This window comes from Hemibagrus wyckioides, linkage group LG20 (assembly GCF_019097595.1).
Source record: "Hemibagrus wyckioides isolate EC202008001 linkage group LG20, SWU_Hwy_1.0, whole genome shotgun sequence".
Lineage (NCBI taxonomy): Eukaryota > Metazoa > Chordata > Actinopteri > Siluriformes > Bagridae > Hemibagrus > Hemibagrus wyckioides.
This window is the reverse complement of record NC_080729.1, coordinates 4,187,919-4,213,901: the sequence shown is the minus strand read 5'-3', so window position 1 is coordinate 4,213,901 and position 25,983 is coordinate 4,187,919. Positions and strand designations below refer to the sequence as shown.

Sequence of the window (25,983 nt, the reverse complement as noted above, 5' to 3'; positions counted from 1 at the left end):
GAGGTGTGTCCTTTCGTTATCATTTCCAATGAAGTAGGTGTGTCTTTTTGTTAATAATCTCAATGAAGGAGGTGTGTCCTTATGTTACATGTCCCACTTAAGGATGTGTGTCTTTTTGTTATTAATCTAAATAAAGGAGGCGTGTCCTTACGCTATCTGTCAGAATTAAGGATGCGTGTCTTTTCGTTATTAATCTCAATGAAGGAGGCGTGTCCTTTCGTTTCATGTCCCAATTAAGGATGCGTGTCTTTTTGTTATTAATCTCAGTGTAGGAGACATGTCCTTTCGTGATCAGTCCCAATGAAGGAGGCTTGTCTTTTTGTTATTAATCTCAATGAAAGGGGCGTGTCCTTTCATGATCAATCCCAATAAAGGAGGCGTGCCGTTTCTTTATTAGTCTTGGGTGTATATTCTTTGTGTTAGTCCCAATGGAGAAGGTGTGTCCTATGAGTCAGTACCAGTTAAGGAGGCGTGTCATCTGAGTGCGAGTGCCTGTGAAGGAGGCGTGTCCTCTGTGTGTCACTACCAGTGAAGGAGACATGACCTACACCTATATACCTCAAACCATGGGCAGAAGTCACTCCATTCCCAGACCGCTCTGGTTTAAGGTTGAAACCGCATACTTCACATTCACTCAGACTCACGTAAGGTCTACAGGGCAGCTGCCTGTGTCACATTAGCACCTGCTGTCACCATGCCAGCATGACTCTTAACACCCTCCACATAACTCGGGCCAGAAAAAGAGAAAAACAAACATCGGTAAAGGGATTAGCATCTGTCAAGACCACTTAGAAAACCACTTAGCTGGGATTTACGCACTTTTAGAAGCCTTGTCTTGTGTAGACGCAGTGATGGACTGCACAAGCAGCAGCGGCCGCGTGCGTGTTCCAGTGCGATGCAGCTTTCTACACTTTCTTACCTTTTAGGAATCAGCCATCGGAACCTGCGTAGCGAGCAAATGAATATTGTACAGCATCTCTCAGCGCTAGGCTAAAGCCAGCACTAAGCTGCCGCTATGGCAGCGGGAACAAGCAGACAGAGCCAGGTGCCAGATGTTGGATTTCATCAGCTCTAACGAAGCATGAAATACACAACAAGAAGCATCATACAAACCTTACACAATACCTAACACTCGGGCGTACACAGAAAACAAATCACAGAAAAGACCTTGTGACACTGCAAATTTTGTTTTTATTTTAATAAATATAAAAAATAAAATCTTATTCCATTGCTTTTAGGGAATTTTATTTAATTTTCTATAATTATATAGTATATATTACATGTGTTACTGTTACTACAGACGAGAATTGTGTGGGCTTTTTTTTAACAATATTTAGCTAACATAATAACTGCTCACTTGCTGTATCATTTTCCACATGATAAATTACTGTAATTGAATTTCTCTTGGCACCCCGATTTTCAAAAAAAAAAGTGTCCTCTATGTCACCTATAATGTATATCGGCCAACTTGATTTGATTTTCATCTTCATGGCGGTCATAATTGTCTATTCAGAACTGTCTACCGCTGACAGTGAACCCAAACAAATCTCAAAAAAGGAACTTTGTCCCCTCCAGTGATAAACCCTCGGGGTAAGAACGTGTTTGTGTAATCTGAAACGTGTCCTATAAGATCCCTAGTGGACTATCTGCTCCTAGATCAGTGTAAAAGGACCTTCAGCTGTAAGCAATTTTAATCTGTGATTATTTCCAGGTTAAAAATTGACTTCTTAGGCGGCGCTGACAGATTTAAACCTAAACTCGCCAGCACTGTAGGTAACGCTGTCGAGAGACGTCTTGTGTTTTCAGAAGCGTGGTTTGAATGACTGATGTGGCCGCTACTTAAAATGCCTAGCTCTATACGCAATGGCAGTTTTTCCTTTTAGCGAATAAATAAAGAGGCGAGGCCCTTCCAGGGAGGCACAAGGGCTCACCGGGGGTGGTAAGAGTTTCCGTTACAGCGGGAAGGAGGTGTGTATTCATAGACAGCCGTGCCACATCGGGTCCCGGACTTGGAGTTCTGAGACATTTCAGCTCCGTTCCAGCTTCATCTCAGGTGTTATTTCAGAAGGTGTGACATGCCTGCGAATAGTGAGTGCCGTGGCAGCTATTACGGCCCCGAGCAGAGGAAACCTTAGAACTTAAAGGCTTGAAGTGGAGTGAAGTCCTGTCAGAGAGAAAAGTGGGGCTTTTACAGTGAGCACTAGTTTCTACCTCCACCTTTTGACTTTTGTGTGGACTCCTGAAGCGGGTCAAACACATGACTTACAGCTTCATCGGATTTGTCCATTCGTCCTAAAAGAAGGGACAGAATTCCCAATGTTTCCATTATGGAATTGTACGATGCAATGATCTGGCCTTTTCTATTGTTATTGTGAGTTGGCTGTGTCTCACTTACTATACACAAAGTGCCTAGGATTTTTATTTTTATTTTTTCCAGTGGTTGCGTCTAAAATAAACACATGCATCAAATCAACAAGTTTTCATAAGGGCCTCTTTCCCCCGGGCAACATCAGAACTACCTCCACAACTGCAGAAATTTTTTGATGTTTATTTTTCAGCTTTAAAATAATTAAATAACATAAACATATAAGAAAACACTATTTGGAATCGAGTAATACCAGAAAAGAAATATGTGATCTCTAGTTCTAGTACTTCTCCTGTATATTAGTAATAATAGACAGCTTATTTTCTCATTGTTGCATTAAACCTGTGCATACTACACAACTACAAAACCTGTGCAAAAAGTGTGTATACTTCACAACATTTGACATAAATCAGCTACACGTGTACGATTAGATGTCAGTTAGCAACATACTTGGCTTATAATTTTCACCAGCGTAAGGTCTTAGTTTTATTGGGAAGCATTTAGACATTTTGATTACAGACTCGTTTTTATTTGTGCACTTCGCTAAAAACACCAAAGGTATCCATATGTTTGCATGCACATATCCACCGTCTCCAATAATGTGTTATTTATATTGTTTGATGTGCTGGGAAAACAGAATGTAAAAGTTGTTTTGGCTTCTCTTTCTCCTTCCCTCCCTCTTTCTTCCTCTCTCGTCCTCTTTACGCTGCCCATGACAGAGCTGAACCCTGCAGGTGAGTACCACCACTGCGCCACTGACAGGATGGACTAGAGCAGTGTTTATGTTAGTTTGAAACACAAAACCTGGAGTGCTCTCTCTCTCTCTATTTAAGACATACTAAAATCTATCCATACTTTAATTTAGTCTTTCATTCACATGCTGCTGGTCTTATGTATATATACAGATATGTATAGTATAATTTATATTCACATTTATTGTCATATGAACCACATAACCATGAAAACACCACTTATTTTTAATCTGTGAGAGACTTACACCGACCAGGCATAAAATTAAGACCTAATATTATGGCCTAATATTGTGTTGGTCCCCCTTTTGCTGCCAAAACAGTCCTGACCCTTCATGCACTGTGTATTCTGACACCTTTCTATCAGAACCAGCATTAACTTCTTCAGCAGTTTGAGCAACAGTAGCTCGTCTGTTGGATCGGATCACACGGGCCAGCCTTCACTCCCCACATGCGACAATAAGCCTTGGCCGCCCATGACCCTGTCGCTGTTTCACCACTGTTCCTTCCTTGGACCACTTTTGATAGATACTGACCACTGCAGACCGGGAACACCTCCACAAGAGCTGCAGTTTTGGAGATGCTCTGATCCAGTTGTCTAGACATCACAATTTGGCCCTTTTCGTCAAACTCGTTCAAATCCTTACGCTTGTCCATTTTACCTTTAATTTTCTACTGATTCTGAATTCATTCTTGATTCATGATGAGAATATGGACCTTTGTGTGACCTCTCGTCTACTGAATGAGAGTTTGTGTGCTCCAAGTAATTCAGAAGTGTTTAGATGACATTTGGAGGAAGGTGTAGTGTCAGTGCAGGCCTGTAAGTGGTGGTAGAGGTCCCATTAGACATGCCAACACTATGAAGGATAGATCTGGGCACTCGTAGCCATCTGGGAACGACAGAGAGGGTGCAAATCAGACTTCTAACATCATCATCAGTTTCTAGCAACTAGATGTGTTTGTGAAACTCTGGCAAGCTCCTGACTCCAGAAAATTGTTTTATTTCTATAAGGATTCTTAAAAGGATTTGAGTAGAGATAACAAGCTTTGAGAAATCACCCCAAAACCTGACCTCAGTCTGTCATTTTCTCCAGTTATCTTCAAACCTTTGCCTTAACACCACAACTGAAAGATCAGTGATTGCTTTATATTGGTTTCACACTTCTCCATTGTTTTTTACGTCAATCCAAACTGGGTGTACCAAAACACATCACAAGGAGGCTTTGATCTTGCGCCATTATCCTGGTGAAAGTGACACGAGCTGAGCCGTGTTGAGGCTCTGCTGCTCTGGTTACCTGGCAAGACGTTACAGGACGGGATTAGGGTAGTAGCGGGGAGCAACAGCTGTTATTTACGAAATACCTGGTACTAGCTTGGAGTTTCTCAGAATCTCTCTAAGCTAAGAATCATCAGAATTTGTACTCTTAATGTGCTCTGAAGGTCTTGATCAATACTATAAAGCATGACACTTGTTTAGGGATGGACAGGATGATCTCCTTTTTAGTTCTTCTTCACTCTTGATCCTCCCAGTTAAGAACCCAAATCTCTGTGGCTTATTCTTGCCTTTCATTTGCTCTTGTACTTGGCCTGTTTATAAAAAAGTTATATGTCTGTGCTGCCAGGAGTTCCACGAGTAGCCCAGTGCAAGTTCGCGCTGCCCCTTTGCCTGGTTTGCTGCCCCACCACTGCCTCCAGGAACGCCAAGTACAAGATCACTGTGGACACAAACAAACCTCCCATCAACCTCACTGAAGCCTTCCCAGGTACAAAGTACAACAATCACAACCTTACCTGCATCATTTACAACCTGCTGTATATCCTGTGGTCATCCATGTAAGAAACCAGTCTGTGATCATGTGATCATCTTGTGTTATGGACAAATACCGTTTTAAACAAAGTCAGCTAATAAAGTGTTAAAAATTACCTGGACGATTGCAGCAGGGATTCCCCCAATCCCCTTCACCAAATGCCAAGGGGAAGTCGACAAGAGTGTGTTAAAAGCTTGTTGGAAGGCTTGATAGGACTGTAACCTTGGCTTGTTTTAGTGAGTGCAGCAGACTTATACAAGTGATGTCCATCATCACTTTTTTTTTCCTCGAGGAGCTGCGCTGTGGAAGGAAACGGCTTTGGTATTGACTTCCACACAGTCACAGCCAAGTGAAATCTAAACAGTCATCTGGGCTACATCCCCCACGGAAAACTCCACGCTGACACACAGAGAGTTTAATACCACCATTTGGTGGAGTGTTTAGTCACCAAGTACACAAGCCAAAGTACAGTATTCTACAAACTGTATTTTATTGCTAGGGTTTAATCATGGATATATCTTTAAGAACTATGGTCCAAAACTCCAGAGCTCTACCACCAAGAACCTATAGCCTGATAATTTCACATATTTAATGCTGAATAAAATAGTGACTTGGTATATAGAGAGTATTTCTTTCCACAAGTGATGAAATAAATATATAAGCGATTATTTGTTCTTCATTTATAGTAAAAATGAGACCCTATTTTAAAGGTGCTGTATAGTGAAAATTGGCTTTTTCCTGTATTTAGTTTGCACCAACTTTCAGAAAATGTGAAATCTGTGACTAGTGTGGTTTCTTCAGTTCAGTAAAGAAACTCTTCCAGACATAATCACTATGCCTTTCATAGCCTATAACTAGCTCTTATCCAACATGAAAGTAGTGGTCTGCCATGTGAATGTACCAGACATTTTCGGACATAATCACTGAACACACGTTTCAAAATGTAATTATTACTGCTATGTTTCTAAGCTTATCCGTTGCCAAGAAATAAGCTACAGTTTTAAAATAAGGTTAATGTTAACATTGACTATATAGCAAGGAGGTTTCCAGCTAATGTTTGACATTCTAATATTAAACCATTTAAACACACTGGTGATTTTTATTTTTCCCAATAATTGCACACAGTGCCGGGCTTTATTTCTTATTCCTTTATAGACAGACCTGATGTGTTCCAGACAAAATATTATACTGCAAATATGCCTAGAAACAATTAATACATTATATAGCACCCTTTAAAAAAAGACAGTAGTATAGGAAGATAGGAAGATTCTGACCTTTAGCCTTGTTCCTAATTGTCAACTGTTCACTTGCGTCCTGTCTGGAGCTAAAGTTTTTACATCAGCACATCTCTCATGTCTGATTTGTGACAGGAGCATTGCTGTAGTCCTCCCCTCATTATCAGCTGTGTATGATGGGTTATCTTGCTGTGGCGGGCGGGTGATGGAGGGGACAGTGTCGGCTCGGCAGACCGGCGGCCGCGCGGACTCTGAGATAAAAGCAAGGGGACGAAAGCAGGAGGGCAGATAAGGGGCACCGCCATTGTGCTCACTTCACCTTGACTGGCGTCCTCTAGGGAGATAAGAGTGTCTATCTCTGTCTGACATCCCTCCTACCACACAGTAGGACGGTCTGAGAACCGTGTGTGTATGAAAAAGAGGGAGGTGTAGCAACAAACAGAAAGAAAAGAAAAATGAAGAAAAAGCTGTTGCTTTTGTTTGTAGTGTTCAGTGACTTTTCATTAATTGCTTGCTTTTCCTGCTTATTTTAACAAAGAATTTACAGAGAAGGCAGAGGATAAGGAGGGTAACGCCCTAGCCTTCCACTTTATCGCTGGCTCTCGGGTCACTGTCCTGGCCTCCAAAACATCCCGTGAGTGACACACACACACACACACACACACACGCGCACACACACGCACATCCATCAGCAGAAAGAGTCGTGTGATCTGCTTCAAGTTGGCAGGGGTTAATTACAGGTGTTGTGGAGAGCCAGGCAAAGGGTGATATCACTGCTTTGTGTGTGTGTGTGTGTGTGTGTTCCTGTATGTCTCCCTCCTACAGAGCGTTACAGGATCCAGAGCGAAAGCTTTGAGGATATCTGGCTGGTTGCCAAGGAACTGGTGCAACGTTTCGAGCAGCATTTTGCCAAGCTCGGAGTCAAAGATTTCCGCAACAGCTTTTCCGGCCCGATCCCGCTAGCTGAATACTTTGAGACCGTGGATCACCACTTTGAGGTGAGATGCTATATGTAGTCTTGAATGACCGTATCGGCTCTGATCGATTTCATACGGGGAAATAAGAAACCAGAAGTTTAATTTAAAAAGCTGCAATATTCATATAAAACAAGACACTCAATGTCAATGTCATGAACTCTTGCTAATGCAAAAAACAAGAGGAAATTTACCAAGAAGAAAGTTAAAGTGTGGCCAGATAACACAACTGTCTAAAAACTTCCACTAATCATGTGGAGCATCCGCTGTGCACGTTTCCTTAAGTTGCTATTATAGAAATGGTAACATATTGGAACCAGCTCATTAATATAAACCCACTTGTATAAGCCGTGGTGTTATAGAAAATTAATCAACCAGTCAGAATTGAGAATTTAACATTTAACACATAACATTATGAGCACTGAGAGTTGAAGTAAATAACACTGATTATCTCCTCGTCATGGCACCTGTTAGTGGGTGGGATATATTAGTCAGCAAGTGAACATTTCATCCTCAAAGTTGATGTGTTAGAAGCAGGACAAATGGACAAGCGTAAGGATTTGAGCAAGTTTGACGAAGGGCCTAATTGTGATGTCTAGACGACTGGATCAGAGCATCTCCACAACTGCAGCTCTTGTGGAGGTGTTCCCGGTCTGCAGTGGTCAGTATCTATCAAAAGTGGTCCAAGTAAGGAACAGTGGTGAGCCGGCGACAGGGTCATGGACGGCCAAGGTTCATTGATGCACGTGGGGAGCGAAGGCTGGTTCATGTGATCCGATCCAACAGACGAGCTTCTGTTGCTCAAATTGCTGAAGAAGTTAATGCTGGTTCTGATAGAAAGGTATCAGAATACACAGTGCATGACGGGTCAGGGCTGTTTTGGCGGCAAATAGGGGATCAACACAATATTAAGCAGGTGGTCATAATGTTATGCCTGGTCAGTGCAAGTCAGTAATAGAATAAGAAATTGAAGAAGTAATTTGATAGAATGAAACATTCGAATCCAAACTGAATGAAGTTTCAATCCAAACATGTTTAATCACCTGTTCAGAGGCAGAAAAACTGACTGATCAATGTGTCGAGTAAAAGAAAGTGTTTCATGTTACACATTTTATACCGTGAAGTCGTACAGTATAACTAACATTTCGGGACATAAATTTTGTTGACAATAATAAACATTAAATGTTGCTTGTGCATGCTTGTAGCTCAGTTTACACGTACTTTTACCTAAACAGAGATGTTTAAACAGCTCTCTGAGTTTAGGGTACATGTAAACAGTTCGGTCAGAACGAATTTGCTCAGATTGATGATAAACACAGCTAGCGGTGGCCTTTCTTAATAGTCTGGGAATTTATTCGTCCACACACACAGACTGAATCATATGCAGTATTGTTGATTTTGTGCACACTGCAGCTCAGAGTGAACGCGCAAAAGTACCAGGACCTGCTTTCAGAGCGAGCCGTCCAGTTCAGAGCCATCCAACGGCGACTGCTCACGCGCTTTAAAGACAAGACCCCAGCCCCTTTACAGAACCTTGACACGCTCATGGAGGGCACCTATCGCCAGGTCAGCACACACACACACACACACACACACATTGGTTTTACAATCCTTTAACAGTGTTAGGACTTTCATTGACCCAATTATTAATGCAATTAATTAAATTTTAATTTTAATTTTATTTCCATAGTGCTTTTAACAATGGACATTGTCTCACTAGATGGATAACATAAGAAATGTAGAACAAAATGTTCAAGATTAATATTAGACTTATTTATTTTTAGTTAATTGTATACCGACAACTGAATGTAACTGTAATTTAGTGGCCAAAAGGAAAAACTTTATTTATCTCTGCTTGATTTAAAGAAGCAGACATTGAATTAAACAAAAAGAATAGTAAAAAAAGACAGTTTTCCTTAGGTAGACCTGCCCCACATTTCTCAGATGTTCCTATACATGTAGTCCCCACCAAGATATAAAAAAATGTTGACACACACACACACACAGCAATATAACATTATTGAGCCACAGATCACACACTGGCTTTGTGGGGATATTAGTACAACATGGACATCTGTATTTAGAGACCTGATTTATAAACAATATGATCAAACACACACACACACACACATACACATATTACATTACTGTGCCACAGATCACACACTGGCTTTGTGGGGATATTAGTACAACACTTGTATATAGAGATCTGATTTATATACAAAATGATACACACACGCACCACTTATACAGACCACACACACATTCATGTAAATCTGTCATTATTGGGACACAGATCACATATAAGCTTTGTGGGGACATTTTAGTGCAACATGAACACCTGCATTTAGAGACCCGATTCATACAAAATACTCAAACACATGTACACGCACACGCACAGAGCCTTGCCCTGAACGAGCGCAGATTTATGACGTCTCTCTAATGGGTCTCTTGATGTTACATTAGCCTCACAGCTAATAGCTCAACCTTTCACTTCCCTCATGACTAACATTCAGTAGGCACATATGGTAGCTCTGCTTACTATAAGCTTGATGTGTTTATACTAGTTTTTTTTGTCATAAAACTGATTAGCACTTTGTGAGACCTGTGTGTGTGTGTGAGTTTGTGTGATTACAAAGTGATGGTCCTCTGAAAGAACTGTTTACTTCAGTGACACTCCCTCTCAATGAGCAGCTATTTGCATTAGGAAGATTGTGATTAACTGCGCGGATGTGTGTTTTTAAAAGCGTGTAGCTGTGGATTTCAGCGAAAGATTACAGGTAAAGGTAGACTAATGTTAGCTTGCCGTAGCATAGCAAAACTCGAGGAAAATTAACTTCATCAGAACATCAGTGATCTTTCAGACAAAAGCTTCTAGTCAAGCGAACTACAAAGGGTCAGCATTGACCGCTTTATAGTGACTTCTTTGTAAGGATGTAATTACAGACTTGAAGGATTTTCCAGACTGAAGTCTTGCGAAATTCAAACACTGTCAGGTCTTCACCACGTTTTTTCTTTCTTTCTTTAATTTAACCAAATAGATTTCATATAAACAGCCCACTCTTGGGCTATTCACAGTTTTGGAAATAAAAAATGTTTTGACAGCTCTGAGTGTCTGTCTTTAGGAGTTATTACACAATGTTGACCCGTGCTGAAAAGAATCACCCTTGGAAAGTTGGTTAGCAGTCAATGCTAAGGGTAATTAAAGTCTAATTTTAACACAGAGTGAGGCTTTTTTTATTTTAAATTTAACAACACATTGCATGGCTTTTTTGCTAATTTGATCATTTTCTTTTTGGCCTAATATTGGCCATCTATCAGCATCCTAAACATGCGTCTTATCAAGAGCGCTCTTTCTTGATTTCCAACTTAAAGGAGAGCATATCCTGAAATAAAGACTGAAAACCAAAAGCTTCTCAAAAGCTACAGAGCAGGACAAAGTCTTTGCTAAATGAGTACCTGAAAAGAATTGGAGCAAAAATGAATAGCTTACTTTGAAAGTCTGTCAAAGCAAAGCCTCATGTGATACAGTACACATACATATTTTGTGTGTCTCTTTGCTCTATCATTCCACTTCCTGTCTCTTTTTTCCCAGTGCTTGTCTTGTGGATGGCGTGTGGGAAAAGGTGACACTCTATACACAGTATAATGTAATGTATACACACACCATCAGAAAAGGGGCCTATTGATGATGTGCACTCTAAATGAATAATTCAACCCTTTTCATTTGTAAACAATCACACACATACATAGATAGACACGTTCAAAGTTTTTGGCCTACAATAGGCCGGAATATATGACACGCCATGCTTTGGATCTATTTGTACTTCTATATAATGTTGTAGAATCTGTAATGTCCATGAAACAAGTCCTGTTATTACCTACGTTATTGTAGTTTTAAACAGTTCTTAAAAAACTCCATGTGGTTAAATTGTTAAATAAATGTCTTCGCACAGAAAAATTTACCTTATCAACCATCCACCACTGGTCACTGTGGAACTGCGTAAAAAGTGAAAGGCCAGTTTGTTCTTTGGAATTGTTTAGGAAAGTCTGGTTCAATGATAAATCATTGCTGGATAAAAGATGGCTTAAAGCACAGACCCCACTGGAACTCTTATACCCTGCAAAAGCTGGGCAAAAGACAGCTGTTATTTTCCAGTGCTACTTAAGGCTTGATTAGCCAAACCAAGTGAGTTAGATTAGAGCTGGAACTGAACTGTGCATGAAGATAGGAGAAGAGTCTTTTAAAGAATTTGCTTGATTGAGCAATAACTGTTCCCTAGAAAATCCACACAGTAAGAGTGTTTGAATGCTAAACATGTTTCAGTCCAATAGTAATTTAAAGAGCATACAAATCATAAAGAAAACTTTGAGTTTTCCCAAATCTGGAAATGAGGTGCTCAGCTTTTTTGCAGAGGGGTCAGCTTGAGAGAAGATAAAGGCTTAGGGATGTATTTGTTGTGGTTGTCATTGAAATTCGCTATGCAGGAGGCCTCTACAGATTGCTCAGTTCCATAACTGCAGAGCATGCATGTACAAATAGCCTCTGTCATGAACTGTCTTCTCTTTTGGCTTGGAACCATCCCTGAAGTTCATGTCACTCATGCATTTTTGATGAGACTCTATCACCATACATTAGCAAGCTGTGGCTTGCGCTGTGCAGCAACGATGATGTTCTGCGTGTTTGTGGATGGTTAAGATTTCACCTTCTCATCGCTCTCTCTCTTTCTCTCTCTCTCACCACCCTTATATTTTATTCATGAAAGGATGTGGGTGATGGTCCTGTGCCATCCTGATCAGGTCTGCTTTTTATAAAGATGTTCTGGCTACACTGATTCTGATTCATAGGCACACACACACTTGCAAACACAAGCGTCAGTGTCCAGGCTTGTGACCCAGGGAATGTTGGTTTAGTTTTGCTGTCAACCATTAGCAAAAGTGCTTGGCACTTGTTGTAAGATGGGGTCAGAAGATGGAGAGCAAATAAGAAAAGTCTGAGAAACAACGGGGAGAATTTCAGGGGGGGGAATCCCCAGCAGACTCTATTCCCACAAATATTTTGCCTCATACTGGAGCCTTAGAAAGACCTTGCCATGCTACCGCACAAGCCTGTTAGGTTCCGTTTGCCTCCCTGTAATTAGCAGCTGAAAGGTGTAAGAGGCTGCAGTGTGAGTGACAGGCCTCGGCAAAGGCTCATAATAGAGGCCTCTCTCCTGACAAGCTTGATTTATTTGGGCCCAAATGGGGCACTAAACAGGCCTAAACGCTTACTAAAAGCACCCAAACAAGGGCCAACACTGATCCTGCTGTCTCCCTGAGACCTGCCATTAATGTTTGATGGTCAGAGATTTGTGTGTGCTGGTGTGACACCCAGTTTGAGAAGGAGGTCTGTCAGATAGTAGCTCTGTTTGTGTAGCACACAAATGGCCTGAGGGAACCTGTCCTGCACTCCCTCCAACCACTCAAAGCTCATCAAAAGCGATACATGTGATACTCCTCAAAAGTTCCTATGCAGCCAAGGTTGACATATACATCTAAGGGACTTTGACAGAGATAAATGACATTCAGCACCAAGCAAGAGCAAAACAGCTGTCCTGACCACATTCTGGATACACTGTTGTGTCACTTGTCACACTAGAAGAAAAGAGGTTAAAGAAGTACCAAAAGTCTTTGTATATGAATCTCTCTGTGTTTACAATACTATACCATCACTTATCTGTGCCACATTTTAGATCCTGTAAGCACACAGGCACAGCGATATCCTTGTGAGAGCTGTCCAGGTGTTTGCCCAAAGGGAGGCAGATTCAGAGGGGGGTTGAGGCCCAGGCATGCTGGCAGATCTTCTGTAGGAATCTCTTGGAAAAGTTTACACTCCCTGACCAAAAAGTATACAGCTGGCATCACAAAACACTGCCGCGTGAGTACGTGAGACGCAGCAGCAGCAAAAGCCGCATTTGGTTTCCCATCTATTCTTGCTGAGGTTTTTTCTCAACCTATTAATGCCTGCATGATATGAGTAATGTAATATCTTGTCTCAGTGAGATGGATTTAGGAGCTACAATGGCTGACTCTCCACTGGGAGCACCCTGCTAAACCAGCTCATTTGTGGCCATGTTGCCATAGAATCGGGATCGTATTAAGAAATGGAGCATGTCTTCTTCCCGCTGCTCTTTTGTATGGGATTCTGAGTCTCTAGCACCATGCTAATAGGATTACCTATATTGTAATTAAAATGGCCCACACTCAACCTCAAAGCTCTCTAACAGAAATGGTTTGTTTTATTCAGCCATAACCAAATTCCTTCTTACCATTCACATTTCATTTGCATACTTCAGTGATGTGTACTTTCTTTTTATCCCCCCCCCCCAGTTCTTTTTTTTTTTCATTTTGGCACATGTTCAGTCAGACCACCTAGAATTTCTACCTCAGATGGTATCTGCTTGTTCTTGAAGTTCCTCATGGTTCTATTGTGGGTCTTCTTGGGTAGTTGGAATAGCAGTTGAGCTGAGTGACTTTTTATGCTTCATTGCCACAAACACACACCCAAACATTTTGCAGTTTTGCTGCTCAGTAATAGATCCTGCCTGGAGACTTGCCTGGCAACTGAGATTCATACTTTTATGTATTCATGGGTGGGAGACTGAACAATAAACTGTCGGAAGGCTAATCTGATGTGTCGCTCATTTGTCGAGTCATCACCCCGAAATAACTTGATAAACAATCTGGGTTTTTGAATCCAAATAAAGTCTCTCTGCCATACTAAATGTGACCCCACACCACCTGCCGTCTCCTCCAGATACGGCGGCAAAACGTGACTTGAAAGCTTGTGCTATCTTCTTCATGGAGAGATAGGCTTTGTTTTAAGATAGACATTGTTTCAAGACATAACTCATCATGTTATCACAGTCATCTGGAATTCTAGGATATGATGGAACAATGGCTAATTGGGTCTGTGCAGTTGTCCAATTGCAGTTGATCGCTGCAGATACTCCTTTGAGAACTTCGACATATTTTACATTATGAAAAATAATTTCTTTGCAGATATAATCAATGTAGAAAATAGTAAATTGTAGCATTTAAAAATGGAATTCTGTGCTGGACTTGTGGCCCATCCAGAATGTATTCCCACATCATGCTTAGTATTCCCAGGATAGGCTCTGGATCCACCATAACCCTGACCAGGACAAAGGCTACTGAAGATAAATGAGTGAATGAATAAAAACGACATTCAACAAGCAGATTTTGCAATGGACTGGCATCCCGTGCTGTCTTCCTGCCTTATACCCACAGTTTCCAGGACTCACTCCAGATCCACTTTGACCATCTGGAATTGTATGTGCAGGAGTGGAACAATAGTGGAATCATCATCCTAGTCAACACTCATCCTGATTGAAGGTTAAACACACTCCTGTGGATGTGCATGTGAACAGGTTTGTTTATGGAGAAGAGAGTTGAAAGCACACACAGGATATATAGCCCTTGCTGAGAGCTGCGGTTTCACAGGGAAGTTCTTGTCATTAGATTTAAGACTGCATGCTTTGGCTGTACGAATTTGTATCGAGGTGCTCCCGGAGTGGAAAACGTAGTGATTTACATGTCTTTATGGCTGACCTGCATGAATAAGTGCATATGTTCCAGTTTGCCATGTGTACCTTTTGCAGGTTAGGAAAGCTGGGAATGACCAATTTTCCAGGGAGTGACCAAGTTTCCAATCGTCTTATAAAGCCATGAATATTGGTGTTCTTACAGAGGCTTTTTTAACGGCGGTATAAAATGCGTCAGATGAAAATACATGTGGGGAAAGTCAGGGGGTTTTATTGGTGATCACTAAAGGTCTCAGCTGTTACCTTAGACTCGGAAAGGCGAGCAGAGAAAGTGCTCCGTTTCAGAAAGATGACTTCAACAAAAGTCAACATGTCCTGCGTGTCCACCTTTTGCGTTTCCGCTGCCGAGATTAGCGCAACAATGACAGATTTATGCGATTACACGTATTTGCTCTGTAATCAGAGGCCCCACATGGCAAAGGCCAGGCTTTACCGGATATTTATCTTGTTTCTCTAAATTCTGAAGCTGCCTGTATGTGTGTTTTCTTTCGTCTTCCTCGAGCAAAGCTGTTCAAAGGAGGCCATTGAGAGAAAAGCAAACAGGTATGATGGAGCCAAACAGGATCATGCCCTGCAAAAATCGGTGGCCTACAGTCAGCCCACTGTCACCTTGCTCCCCCAATTACCATTAGCATTTGCATCAGAGGGCGGACGGAGAGAGAGTAAGCCAGACAGTGAGACGAGTGTAGAGAAGAGATATTCAACACGCAGCACAATCACGCATACAGCAAGCACGCGCCAGCTTGTCGGCATCGCCTCAAAAGATTCCAGATGTGACCCTAGCTGCTGTTAAAGGTTAAACACACATAAACATACTTCTGTAGGTTGTAGCAGGTTCTTCATTTCCTTTACTAAAGATACTCTTTCTCTTTTGGCACTGTAGATTTTCCTCAGTAGATTTTCCTGGATTTCTGACCAGTTTTGTATCACATCTTTCTGTTCTTGCCATCAGCAATCAGCCTCCTCCAGCAGCGTAGCCCATTCTCCTGTTGCCTTTGCCCAAACTGCCCACTCTGGAGAGCACTTTTTAAAGGCGCTCAGTGCTTTTAACATTAATTCGAGCCATTTAACCACAGTCAAATGACTCTCTGTCTTTTCGGGCTTATTTTATATTAGTCATGTGGCAGGTTTTTCCCCAAGCTTCCACTTTCCCAGCCTGTGTGCTGAGGCTGCCTGCCTGTCACACGTCCATTAGTGCTTTATGTCGCACATATACCCGCATATATTCGCCCCAATGAGAGTTAAACTACATGTCAGGTCTGTTACGCGCCCCTGAAGAGCGGGCAGTTTAAGGGGCTCTCAGAGGGCAATGGAATGTCACAAGGGTCTGCTTTCAGGGAAGGGGGATGGCATAAGGCAGAAAATGGAGAGGGGGGGGGGTGGAGAGTGAATTAGGTGAATTAGCTTTTGCCTGAACTAAAGAGCTGTGGTGAGAAAAGGTCACATTTGGCCCCTTAGACAGGGCGGTGCACTAGTGTCTTCTTTCAGATTGTGTGATTGTGTGTCCTTTGTATATAGAGATGCCACAGTTGCACACCTGGCAAGGTTTCCTTCTGTTTTTCAGACTCGCTGGCACATGTGTACACACACACACACACACTTGCTTTGACTTGTGATTCACTTAAAGATTGGACCAGGAAAAACATACTAACTATTTGCTTTCCTAATGTTGTGTTGTCTGTTGTCTTAAGGACACAGCCAGACAAGAGAGTGTTATCTCCTGTAGATACACACCGTGGCGTCACACCTGGGGTTTTGTCTTGCGTTCTTGTTTGTGTGTTTCGGATTTTGGCTGTGATTTGCTGTGTGTGTGTGTGTGTGTGTGTGTGTGGTGTTCTTCATGCACAGTTTTTTAAACCTAGTGAAGTTAAGAGATTATTTGCTTATTAATATAGTACAGATTCCTGAGGGTTCTGCTGCCGGTCCAAATGATGTACAGCAATGCTTGTACACTGGCTCATTCATGCAGTTATCCATTAAGCAGCAGTGCAGTGTGTAATAGCATGAAGACACACCACTGTTAGTTAATCAAACATCATAAAATGGAAAGCACAAACTCACCCAAACTGGACCGGTAAAAATTGCGCATCTTCAATTCCTGTCCAGTGTCTTTGAGTACCCTGAAAGACACTTATTAATAAAAAAGCTTTAATTTTCCTAGCGTTTCCATGTACCATGATATATTTTGTCGCATCCCCCCACCACCGTAGCTTGGCGTATATTCATCTCAAACTAATGCAGTAATGGTACAATTGAGGAGGGCTGGTTTTAGTGTGAGCAGGGTCACTGTGTGGAGGTGGCCTGGCTGCAGCATGGGAGGTGAGTTTGGGCTTGTGATTACAGAGCGGGAGCAAGCGTCTGCTAAAATGAGTAGAGAAAGCTGCTCTAATGAAAGGCCTCCTCTCTGCTTCTCAACGTCTAAATTTGGAAGTACAAATGAACATACACAAACCTCCAGCGGCCTATCTCTGCAGGTCTGGCGGCAAACACGTTAAATACGAGCGCAGTTCCAGCGATACGTGCAGTTGAGATTCCTGATATAGAACGCAGCATGGAAAGAAGCTGCCTGGGTTTTATTACTTGATCTAGGGTTTATGTGTGTTCAGAATAACTCTGATATTACAGTAATGTCTGATTTTATGATTAATCAAATCTTTATTACATACCTGCTGTTAATTTAAAGGTGCTTACCTGGAAAAATGGTTATTTGTTGTTTTTGGAGCTTTAGTGATTAGACCCAGCTTCAGGCTTCAATGTAACCCAATCCTGATGACCACACCAGTTTGTTCTTTTGATTCTGCTTGCATTTTGAAATGCTCTCTTGCTTATACATGCTGTTCTGGTTTATTGTGGACAATTTAGGTGTCCACAGTATGCAAGAAAAGGCTCAAGAAATCAAGCTTTCCATTTTATTTGCTTTGACGTCAGCTCTGTCTTGGATGTTGTTGATCCACAGCACACACCAAAGTCCTGTATTCTTCTTTTTCCACTAGTTTTTTTAAATAATTACTTTTTTTATTTATTAAAGAACAACATATACTTTTTTTTAATATTGTTGTTGTAAAAGTGTAATTTTTTAATAAATTGCTACCTGTGTGTGTTGAGGAACAATGACACTATATGATTTTTTTTTTTAAATTAATTAATTTATTTATTTTTTCTTTTAAAAAATTAAACATACACTGGCCTTATGCACTTAAATAAAAAAAAATATTTTCCACTTTATTATGTAATCCAAGCCAAGGCCCGTTAAAGGTGAGGTTCAGAAAACCAAAACATGGGTAGGAATTAAAATCTGGGAGGATCAGGGATTAATCAGACCAAAGAAATTACCAGAGAAAATTGTCATCAGTGCCCTGGAGATTAAAATGTTCAGGAAAAAACCCTGTTTTTGTGTCACTGACTAACCAGATTTGCTGCATGAACATCCATGTTGACGTTGAGCCTCTGCTGTAGAGGGATCAGAGTGTCAGCCTCACAGAGGGGCAGGAGGATTAGCAAGAATCAGGGGAGAAAAAACAAAGAGCTCTGGCCTTATCAGTTTGTGTGGTTTGGAGCCTTCCACGGCGGCCGATAAGCCGAGCTCAGGTTGCCCGTGTGGGTTGCCAGATGCTATCGCGCTGCGAGTCTTTCTCGAGCCTCCCTGACTCTCCGCTCCAAAGGCTCGGTTTATAAACAAGCATTGTCCAGGCCAAGCGACCGAGAGCTATCGAGCCGTGCGCTATCTCCGCACCGTGACCGAACACAAAAGCAGTTACTGTCTAGGATTATTTGTTGGTACGATGCTGATCTCTCTGTCTCTCCCTCCCTAGGGAGCTGTTTCCCTTTTCCCACACACATATATTTTCTGTAATATAATTTGAGCACACACACACATTTACTCTAACTGTTTCCTGCTTGTATAAGCAAAAGTGATGTTTTAAAGGCATATGATATTTCTCATCTGTGATTTTTGTGTGTGTGTGTGTGTGTCTGAGGATCCAAAGACAAGCTACATGCTTGAAAAGGTCAGCCTCTGCTCATCCTCTTTTTGTCTCTTGTTGGCGTTCGAGCTTGACAGCGTACAATTCGTATCCTGTATCTGCGATTCATCATGTCTGTCTCTACATCTGTTTTTATAGCGACCTCTTTAGCTATCTAGCCGTCTGTCTAGCGATCGATCTAGACAGCATCTGTCTGTCCTCTTGTCTCAGTCTCTCTGAATCTGTTCTCTGAATCATTCCCTGATGTGTACTCTGAGTAAAGTCAGTCCCAGTGAGTAGCATGGGGATCTCCCCCAAAACCAGTACACATAAAGGCATGCGGGAAATAGTGTCACTATAGTGTTATTGGACGTCAGGATTCTAATATCAGTACCAGTGAATCCCTATATATTCTGTTAGGTTATTATATTCCTTGTAAGCTACACACAAAGATACCAACAGCAGCACACTGTCTCAAAGCTACCCTATTGTCCTGGTGCACATTGTTAATAGTTAAAGCAGTACAAAAGCCGAGCTTGTTTCATGTCTGCATCCATTTCAGTGTTTCATAAAAAGCTCCTCATTATGATTCAATAATTCATGTTCCGCGGGCAAACCTTGAAACGAACCTGTCCCAGTGCGCTTCAGGGAAAGTCCGCTCTCGAGCCGCCACAGACAGTCCCACACCTCAGTACTCTCCTCTGTTGTTCCTTTCTGTACTTTTCCACCAGCTTATCTCACCCTCAGAGCATCCCAAACGTTCCCAAAGCATTGTCAGAGCGTTCCGCTAACGACAAAGCCTCGCATTTGAATGAGTAGCTTCCCTTTGTCAAGGTGCAAGAAAGACCGCAAACCAAAAGCATCCCTCACCCAAAAGAAAAACAGCTAACGAATAAATAAGAGCTGTTTATCCCAGCTGGGGAGATATTTCTGCCTTGCAGCTTGTGGCTCCGTCCCTCAGGAATAATGGATTTGCTTGGCTCGTTCTCGGTGCTGGTTACTGGTCACGGTTTGTTTTGGGTCATAAATGTTACGTCGGAAATAGATGGGTATATTTAGGCTGTGTAATTTTTGCAAAATGCGAGGGTAAGCGAGCGGCTATGGCAACTGTGTGTGTGTGTGGACCACCTTAGAACCAGGATGCTCCAGTCAAAACACTCAAGAGGCTAATTATATTTGTAACAGCTCAAAAAATCTGTTCATGTGCCATTAGTTTGCAGCACAAACATCAAATCCTTTTGTGTTTTTTTGACCCTTGAGTTTTCCCACAAGTCTCAGACCCTCTGGTGAGCGTGAACGCTTTAACCCGAGTGTTTCACTGTTCCTTTTGCCGTATGAAACAGGATGCGAGGCTGCACTGTGTCTGCTAATCTCCTCTCCTGGACAGTCGGGCCTGGATCCAGTCCTTCACACTACACACACACACACAATTGCATGCACGCACACCGTCCTGGCTTAAATGTGCCTTTGTTCCTCCTCAGCTGGCATCAATCAGGCCATGCGCTGGCCCTCACAAAAGCCCCTTCACCACGGCTCAGTTTGCCTTGGCACAACAGCCCGTTTTGTCACCACACACTCCTCTCAGTTAGCAGGCTTTGCTTTCAAAGGCGGCTTCCTGGTTTTCGTCCCTCCGAGACCCGGCGGTTCGCGAGCGATTAAACGTGAGTGAAAACTCCTAGGCGTACAGGTGACAGGTCACTTCAGCAGCACTGAATCTGTCTGTCTGTGTGTGTGTGTGTCTGTGTGTAAAAAGTATGCTATATAAATAATGCCTGTTCTCCCACAGATGACAATTTCTGTATTTTTACTGCGTTGAACTGATTGGAAGGCTTTTATCATAAAGTGTGGCCTCTTTCTTTTTTTTTTTCCCTTCACTTTCAGTTCAGCAATCTTTCCTGTCAACACGGCTTCCGTTTCCCTCCGTGGACGGAGTGCAAAACCTGCTGCACATAAGGTTAAATCCAGTGCTTGCACCTTCCATTACCTCCCACAGGAGTCTCCAGTTCAAGTCTGAAATGAAGCTTTTGGACATTTATGATGTTAAGTTGATGAAGTCAACATGAATGGAGATAGAGTGACTCAGATTTCTCTCTCTCTTCTCTTTGTCAGGTGATAGCGCTGGCGGATGCAGCGGAGGAGAACCGAGCGTGTTTGGTGCAGGCCTTCTCCAGGTTACGCAGCGCCACGCATCTGCTCATCCTCCTGGTCTCTCTTTGGCAAGGACTCGGCACCGATCAAACCGCTATACTGGAGGCGACGCTACTGCCGCTGCTGCAAGATACACCACAGCTGGTAATTCTACTATTCTATTCATTTGGAAATATTAAGCCATTTACTCAGGTGTTTTTGTACAAGTAAACTTCAACCACAAAGAACAATGTTTAATACCTATAGTACTTTGAGGTAAAAAGAGCAGACATTGCTTTCTGCTATTTTTTTTTTATTGACAGCTTTTCTGTAGCAGTCTCACTGCATTATAGGATAGTAATAAATGGGTGTAAATAAAGTAAAAACACTTTTGTTAATGCTGCTTGAGTTTAGGTTTGGGGTGAAAGGTCATTAAAGAGGCATATCTGCTAATTAGCTTGCTATAGAACACACACACACACACACACACACAAACACACGTGCAGATCAGATAGCAATCCTATAAGCTATGCTTCTGGCACTGCTATAGTTCCAGCTGTACAGTGTCGCAAATACAATGCGATTAGATGCTTATAGCAAAGACTGCACTAATGTCACTGCTAGCTTTCATGCGTCTGTAGTAAAAGAACACCCACACACTGTCACTCTCTCCTCTAAGTACCCTATTTTGGGCAGCGCCCTTGACCTCAGAGGCCCCAAAGTGTACTGGCTGACGCTGCTAAAAGCTGACCAATTGTTTGTGCTCTTTAGGAACAGCATCGTGTGTAAGCAAGCACATTGAAAGAAGCAGTCCACTGAGCACTGACCGATCAAAGAGAGAAAGTGTTTTGCATTTTTTTGTGTTTGTATTGTCTGGTGAACTGAATTATGGGATTGCCATCATCAAGAAGTAAACGTACTGCCAGCACAGTTCAAATTTATACAGACCTATAAACTAACATGCATTAAAAGCTGCATACATATAGACACACAGATGCTGGCAGGCAGACTGACTCTACAGACAGGCAAGCAAATGGACCAAGACAGACAGACAGACTGAGACTGACCAGTGGACAGGCAGTCAGACACAAGCAGATGGATCAACAGACAGAGCGCCCGATAGGCAAGAGCGACAGACTGACAAACAGGCAGATAGAACAACAGACACACAGATGGACAGGAAGACAAATAGGCCAATTAATAGCCATACAGGGAGACAGACAGTCAGACTGACCGAGTGACAGGTGACAGACAGACAACAGAAAACATGTTTTTGTTGAACTTAACAGTGGCTTAATAACTAATAAGGACTGATTAAGGGTTTAGCTTAATAATAAAAATAAGAATATTTACTTTCTAAGGAGAAAGCTAATCTTATGCTGCCTTGTAAATGAGAAAGCAAAATTGCTATAGTCTTAGGCAGACCTCCTCTGGAAAGCCAAACGAAGAAGGTTTCCTTTCTCGTTAATTTTACTATGCTGTATGACCTGTTTATCAGATGCGGTACTGAATTAATATGACTATTCTTGGCTTGTTTAATTTTGTTGCTTGTGCTGAGTTGCACCTCGGTCTGCGAGTGCACGTACTCCCCTCTCGCTTTAGGAGGCCTTTTCCGAGATCTGCCGCATCACTCCTTTTCTGTTATCAATTAACCGACATTCTATTCAGCAAACACACACCGCTCGGGGCTAATACCGGCCGCAGGCGTCACTGCGAAAGCCTCCAGAACGAAAGTGGTGAGCTTCTTCCCCGGACAGGTGGCATGCACACACAAAAACCCTGGAGCATGCCAGGGCTGTAATTTGCAGCAGAGCTATATAAGCCCTACATCTAAAGCAGTACGGTGTCCTCATTCGAATGGGTGTGCTACTTTTAGAGCGATTCCATATATACATACATGGCCTGCTATATTTATATACCACTCCTCTGTGCATGCCACATGTGTGAGCTAATGCAGGCAATGACAATTACCGCCAATTACACCCAATTACTGGGGAATCCTTTTTATAAAGCAAACCACACTACAAACAACAAGGTAGCGCCATCCTTTCCTACACTATTTCTGGTCGCTTGCTGGATACGCTTTATTGTCAACGACAAGAGGAAGGGAATAGCGAGCAAGCTGTAAAAAAAGTCACAGATCAAAACGAAACACGCTGCTCGAAAAAAGATGGAAAGCCGCAGTGTCGGTTAGTGGGGTGTAAACATAGTAGTTTATATGGTGACAGAGGAAAGGTATATATCAGCGAAAGTTTGGTTTCTATAGTTACCACTTATGCTCTGTGTGTGTGTGCATGTGTGGGAGAGAGAGAGAGAGAATGAAAGAGAGAGAGAGGGAGAGTGAATGAGTCATGGACCAGACCCAGATAGAATCAGTAAACCAAGCCAGCCACTCACTAATGACACGTATCATGAGCTTTCTCTCTCGCTCCCTCTCATTTCCTGTTCCACCTTCATGTTCCCAACTCAAGCAAATCGTATCGGCGTATGTATGTGTCAGGTCAGCACACACACACACACACACAAACTTTCCCCATCGCCCACCAGGAGCCACGGTCACCATATTCAATTTTAGACCCTCTTATCTTCCAAAGCAAATAATCCCGAGTAAGTCACCGCCACTGGAATTCCAGCAATGCACTCGGGCATGAGGACAGCACTCAGGTTTTACTCACCTGTGACCAACTTACCTTACCTCCCAGCAACACACATGCATACACACACACACACAGAGTATGTGGAGAAACGTTTTACATAATCCCTGAATTCATTTCTTGGTTTCAGAGAGACTCTTCCTCAGTGATACTAGCTAAATCTCATCTCTTCCTTTCGTCTCTTTTTCTCTCTCTCTTTCTTTCTCTCTCTCTGTCTTCCCTCCCCTCTGGCTGTAAATGGCTCTTCCCTGTCATCATCATTACAGGACTGATTACCTGTCATTAGGGTTCATTAAGGGCTATCTGGATGGCGGCAGGGGACAGCGCAGCCCTTCCCTGCCTGTCAACACCCGAGATCATCCGCCATCTCTCTGGGAGTCTTGGACACACACACACACACACTGATCCATGTGTAAGGCTGTCTGTCCAGCCTGTCCGCAAACCTCTCCTGAAATTTTTCCAGTCGCTATGAACGTCTTTTTTTTTTTCTTCTTTCAAGATTCCACTTGCCGTTACACAACATGCCAATACTTGCAATAGTGAAAATCTTTTAGAAATAAAAATTCACACATAAGAGCTCCAGGAATATGTAAACAAAGCAGGGCTGGATTATCATCTACCAATCTACCACAGCGCTGTTTAATTCTTGATCCTGATTGGCCAGATGTGCTCATTCTAATCATTAACGTTATGGTTAGAACATTATAGCTATTCTTTCTATAGAAAGGTACATAAGGACCTTAAAGGCTGAACTTTTTTCAACAATTTTTGGAAGGAGTCTCAAGTGTGAGTGCTTTTTTTTTTTTTCCTGACTCACTAACACAACAAACCTTTTTTCCTTGTTCAACAACAAGAAGTAAGAGATACTGGTAAAGAAAAGACTGTTTGTAGCGGCTTTAAGTGATTGATATGACATGTCTTTCTTTAATAAATAGAAAAATGCATGAATTGGAGAGTTGCAGCTGTTTTATATGTACGTGCATAATAAAGCTGTCAGCATATGAATTTTTGGGGAAAATGCTAGCACGCTTGCAAGTGTTTTAAACCTTAAATAACTGCAATACATGTCAGCTTTAGGAAATGGGGCCTAGATTTTTCTTGTTCAAGATGTCCACCCCGATTCTGTTCAATGAACTGGAAGCAGTTTGAGACAAATATTTAAATCAATTAAACATGGGAAGGTGGAGACTCCATTATCAGCTAGCTGCATTACCCTCAGCTTCTGAGCACATCTTAGCTAATTGGTTAAAATTAGAATAAAGAATTTTTGATTTTTTACCAAAGAGTTACATTTGAGTTGAAGATGATGTAAGGAATTTTTTTCTCTTTCACATAATGCCAAAATTTATCACTTCTTAGCCCCTAGACTTGTCTGTCACTATCTCCTGGATTAAACACAATACTTTTCGACTCTACCACCGGGGGCACTACTTTAGGGCACTAAAGTTCCCTTAGTATGTTCCCTTACACTTTAGATTGAAATGGACTGGCGATTAAATTAGAAGTGAATTACTGCCTGACTGCTTACATCAAAGGCGCAATACTTTTCAGTCTGAGGGTCTACCATTTCTACCTCTTTCTCTTTCCCTCAGGGCTGGGAGGAGAGCGTGGACGCAGCTGTGTCTCATCTCTTGAGAACGTGTCTGTCGAGAAGTCCTAAGGATCAAGCCATTAGCCTGAGTACGTCCCAGCTGAGCATGCCCAAAGATACCTCACGGCTCAAGAAACACATCACGCTACTCTGCGATCGCATCGGCAAGGGAGGACGTCTGTCTCTTTCCTCTGAAGCTAACGCTCCGACACCTGTCATGATACCAGGTTAGAACCGTGTGTGTGTGTGTATGCATGTGAAAAATCTTTAGTCTTGACTCACTGTTACATACAAATAAGGAGTTCTGCAAGGCTCAGTACTTAGACCATTTCATCCAGGAATTTCATCATTTGTGATTCACTTTCACTTGTCTTTGACTGCAAGAATGTCCTGTTTTAAAATTTAAGAGCTTCCGACGGATGTTGTTAAAGACCACGTTTCATTGATCAGTGTGTTTATTGTCTGGCTGTGTGCTTCTACATACCTTAAAGGCTCCAGGCCCTCAGCAGGGCCCATCAGGACAGAGGCTCCTACGCATCATTAAACTCCAACAATAGGACCCAGTGGGGGCTGAAGAAGCCGCCTGTAATCCTCTGCTTTCCTAAAGCACCCTAATTCTGCCCTACCAGCCATCAACCACAACCCCCTTACACCCCCCCAATCACCCCCGATGCTTCATTTCTACGAGCAGAAAACCACTGATTCTTCTTCTGCATAGCTTTCACCTCTTTCTAGGCCGTGTCATGTACATGCGGTCTTTGGCCGCATGACAGAGAGGAGCCGTGTGAAACAAGGCTATAAGGTTTACAGTCGTTTTTTTGTAACTTGACCAGGTATTGGCTATAACGTCTTGGCAACAAAAGCATCTTACTTCTGAGGCTGTAAATGATGGAAAACGAAGCATTCTGAAAACA

At 42.2% G+C, this 25,983-nt stretch overlaps 1 protein-coding gene across 6 annotated transcripts in view; it reads left to right on the top strand.

Annotated features, from left to right (window-relative positions):
* The window catches only part of bbs9 (Bardet-Biedl syndrome 9), a 110,125-nt gene that overhangs the window by 32,780 nt on the left and 51,362 nt on the right, over nt 1-25,983 (top strand). For 3 of the 6 annotated variants that reach the window (XM_058418106.1, XM_058418107.1, XM_058418109.1), the window contains exons 15-21: nt 3,085-3,099; nt 4,737-4,877; nt 6,696-6,791; nt 6,983-7,155; nt 8,545-8,697; nt 20,807-20,989; nt 25,071-25,296. In XM_058418106.1, coding sequence (XP_058274089.1) covers nt 3,085-3,099; nt 4,737-4,877; nt 6,696-6,791; nt 6,983-7,155; nt 8,545-8,697; nt 20,807-20,989; nt 25,071-25,296 — 987 coding nt within the window. Of the gene's footprint in view, nt 1-3,084; nt 3,100-4,736; nt 4,878-6,695; nt 6,792-6,982; nt 7,156-8,544; nt 8,698-20,806; nt 20,990-23,744; nt 25,035-25,070; nt 25,302-25,983 lie in introns of those variants that run through there. The other 3 variants (XM_058418111.1, XM_058418108.1, XM_058418110.1) reach the window with 3 other exon arrangements.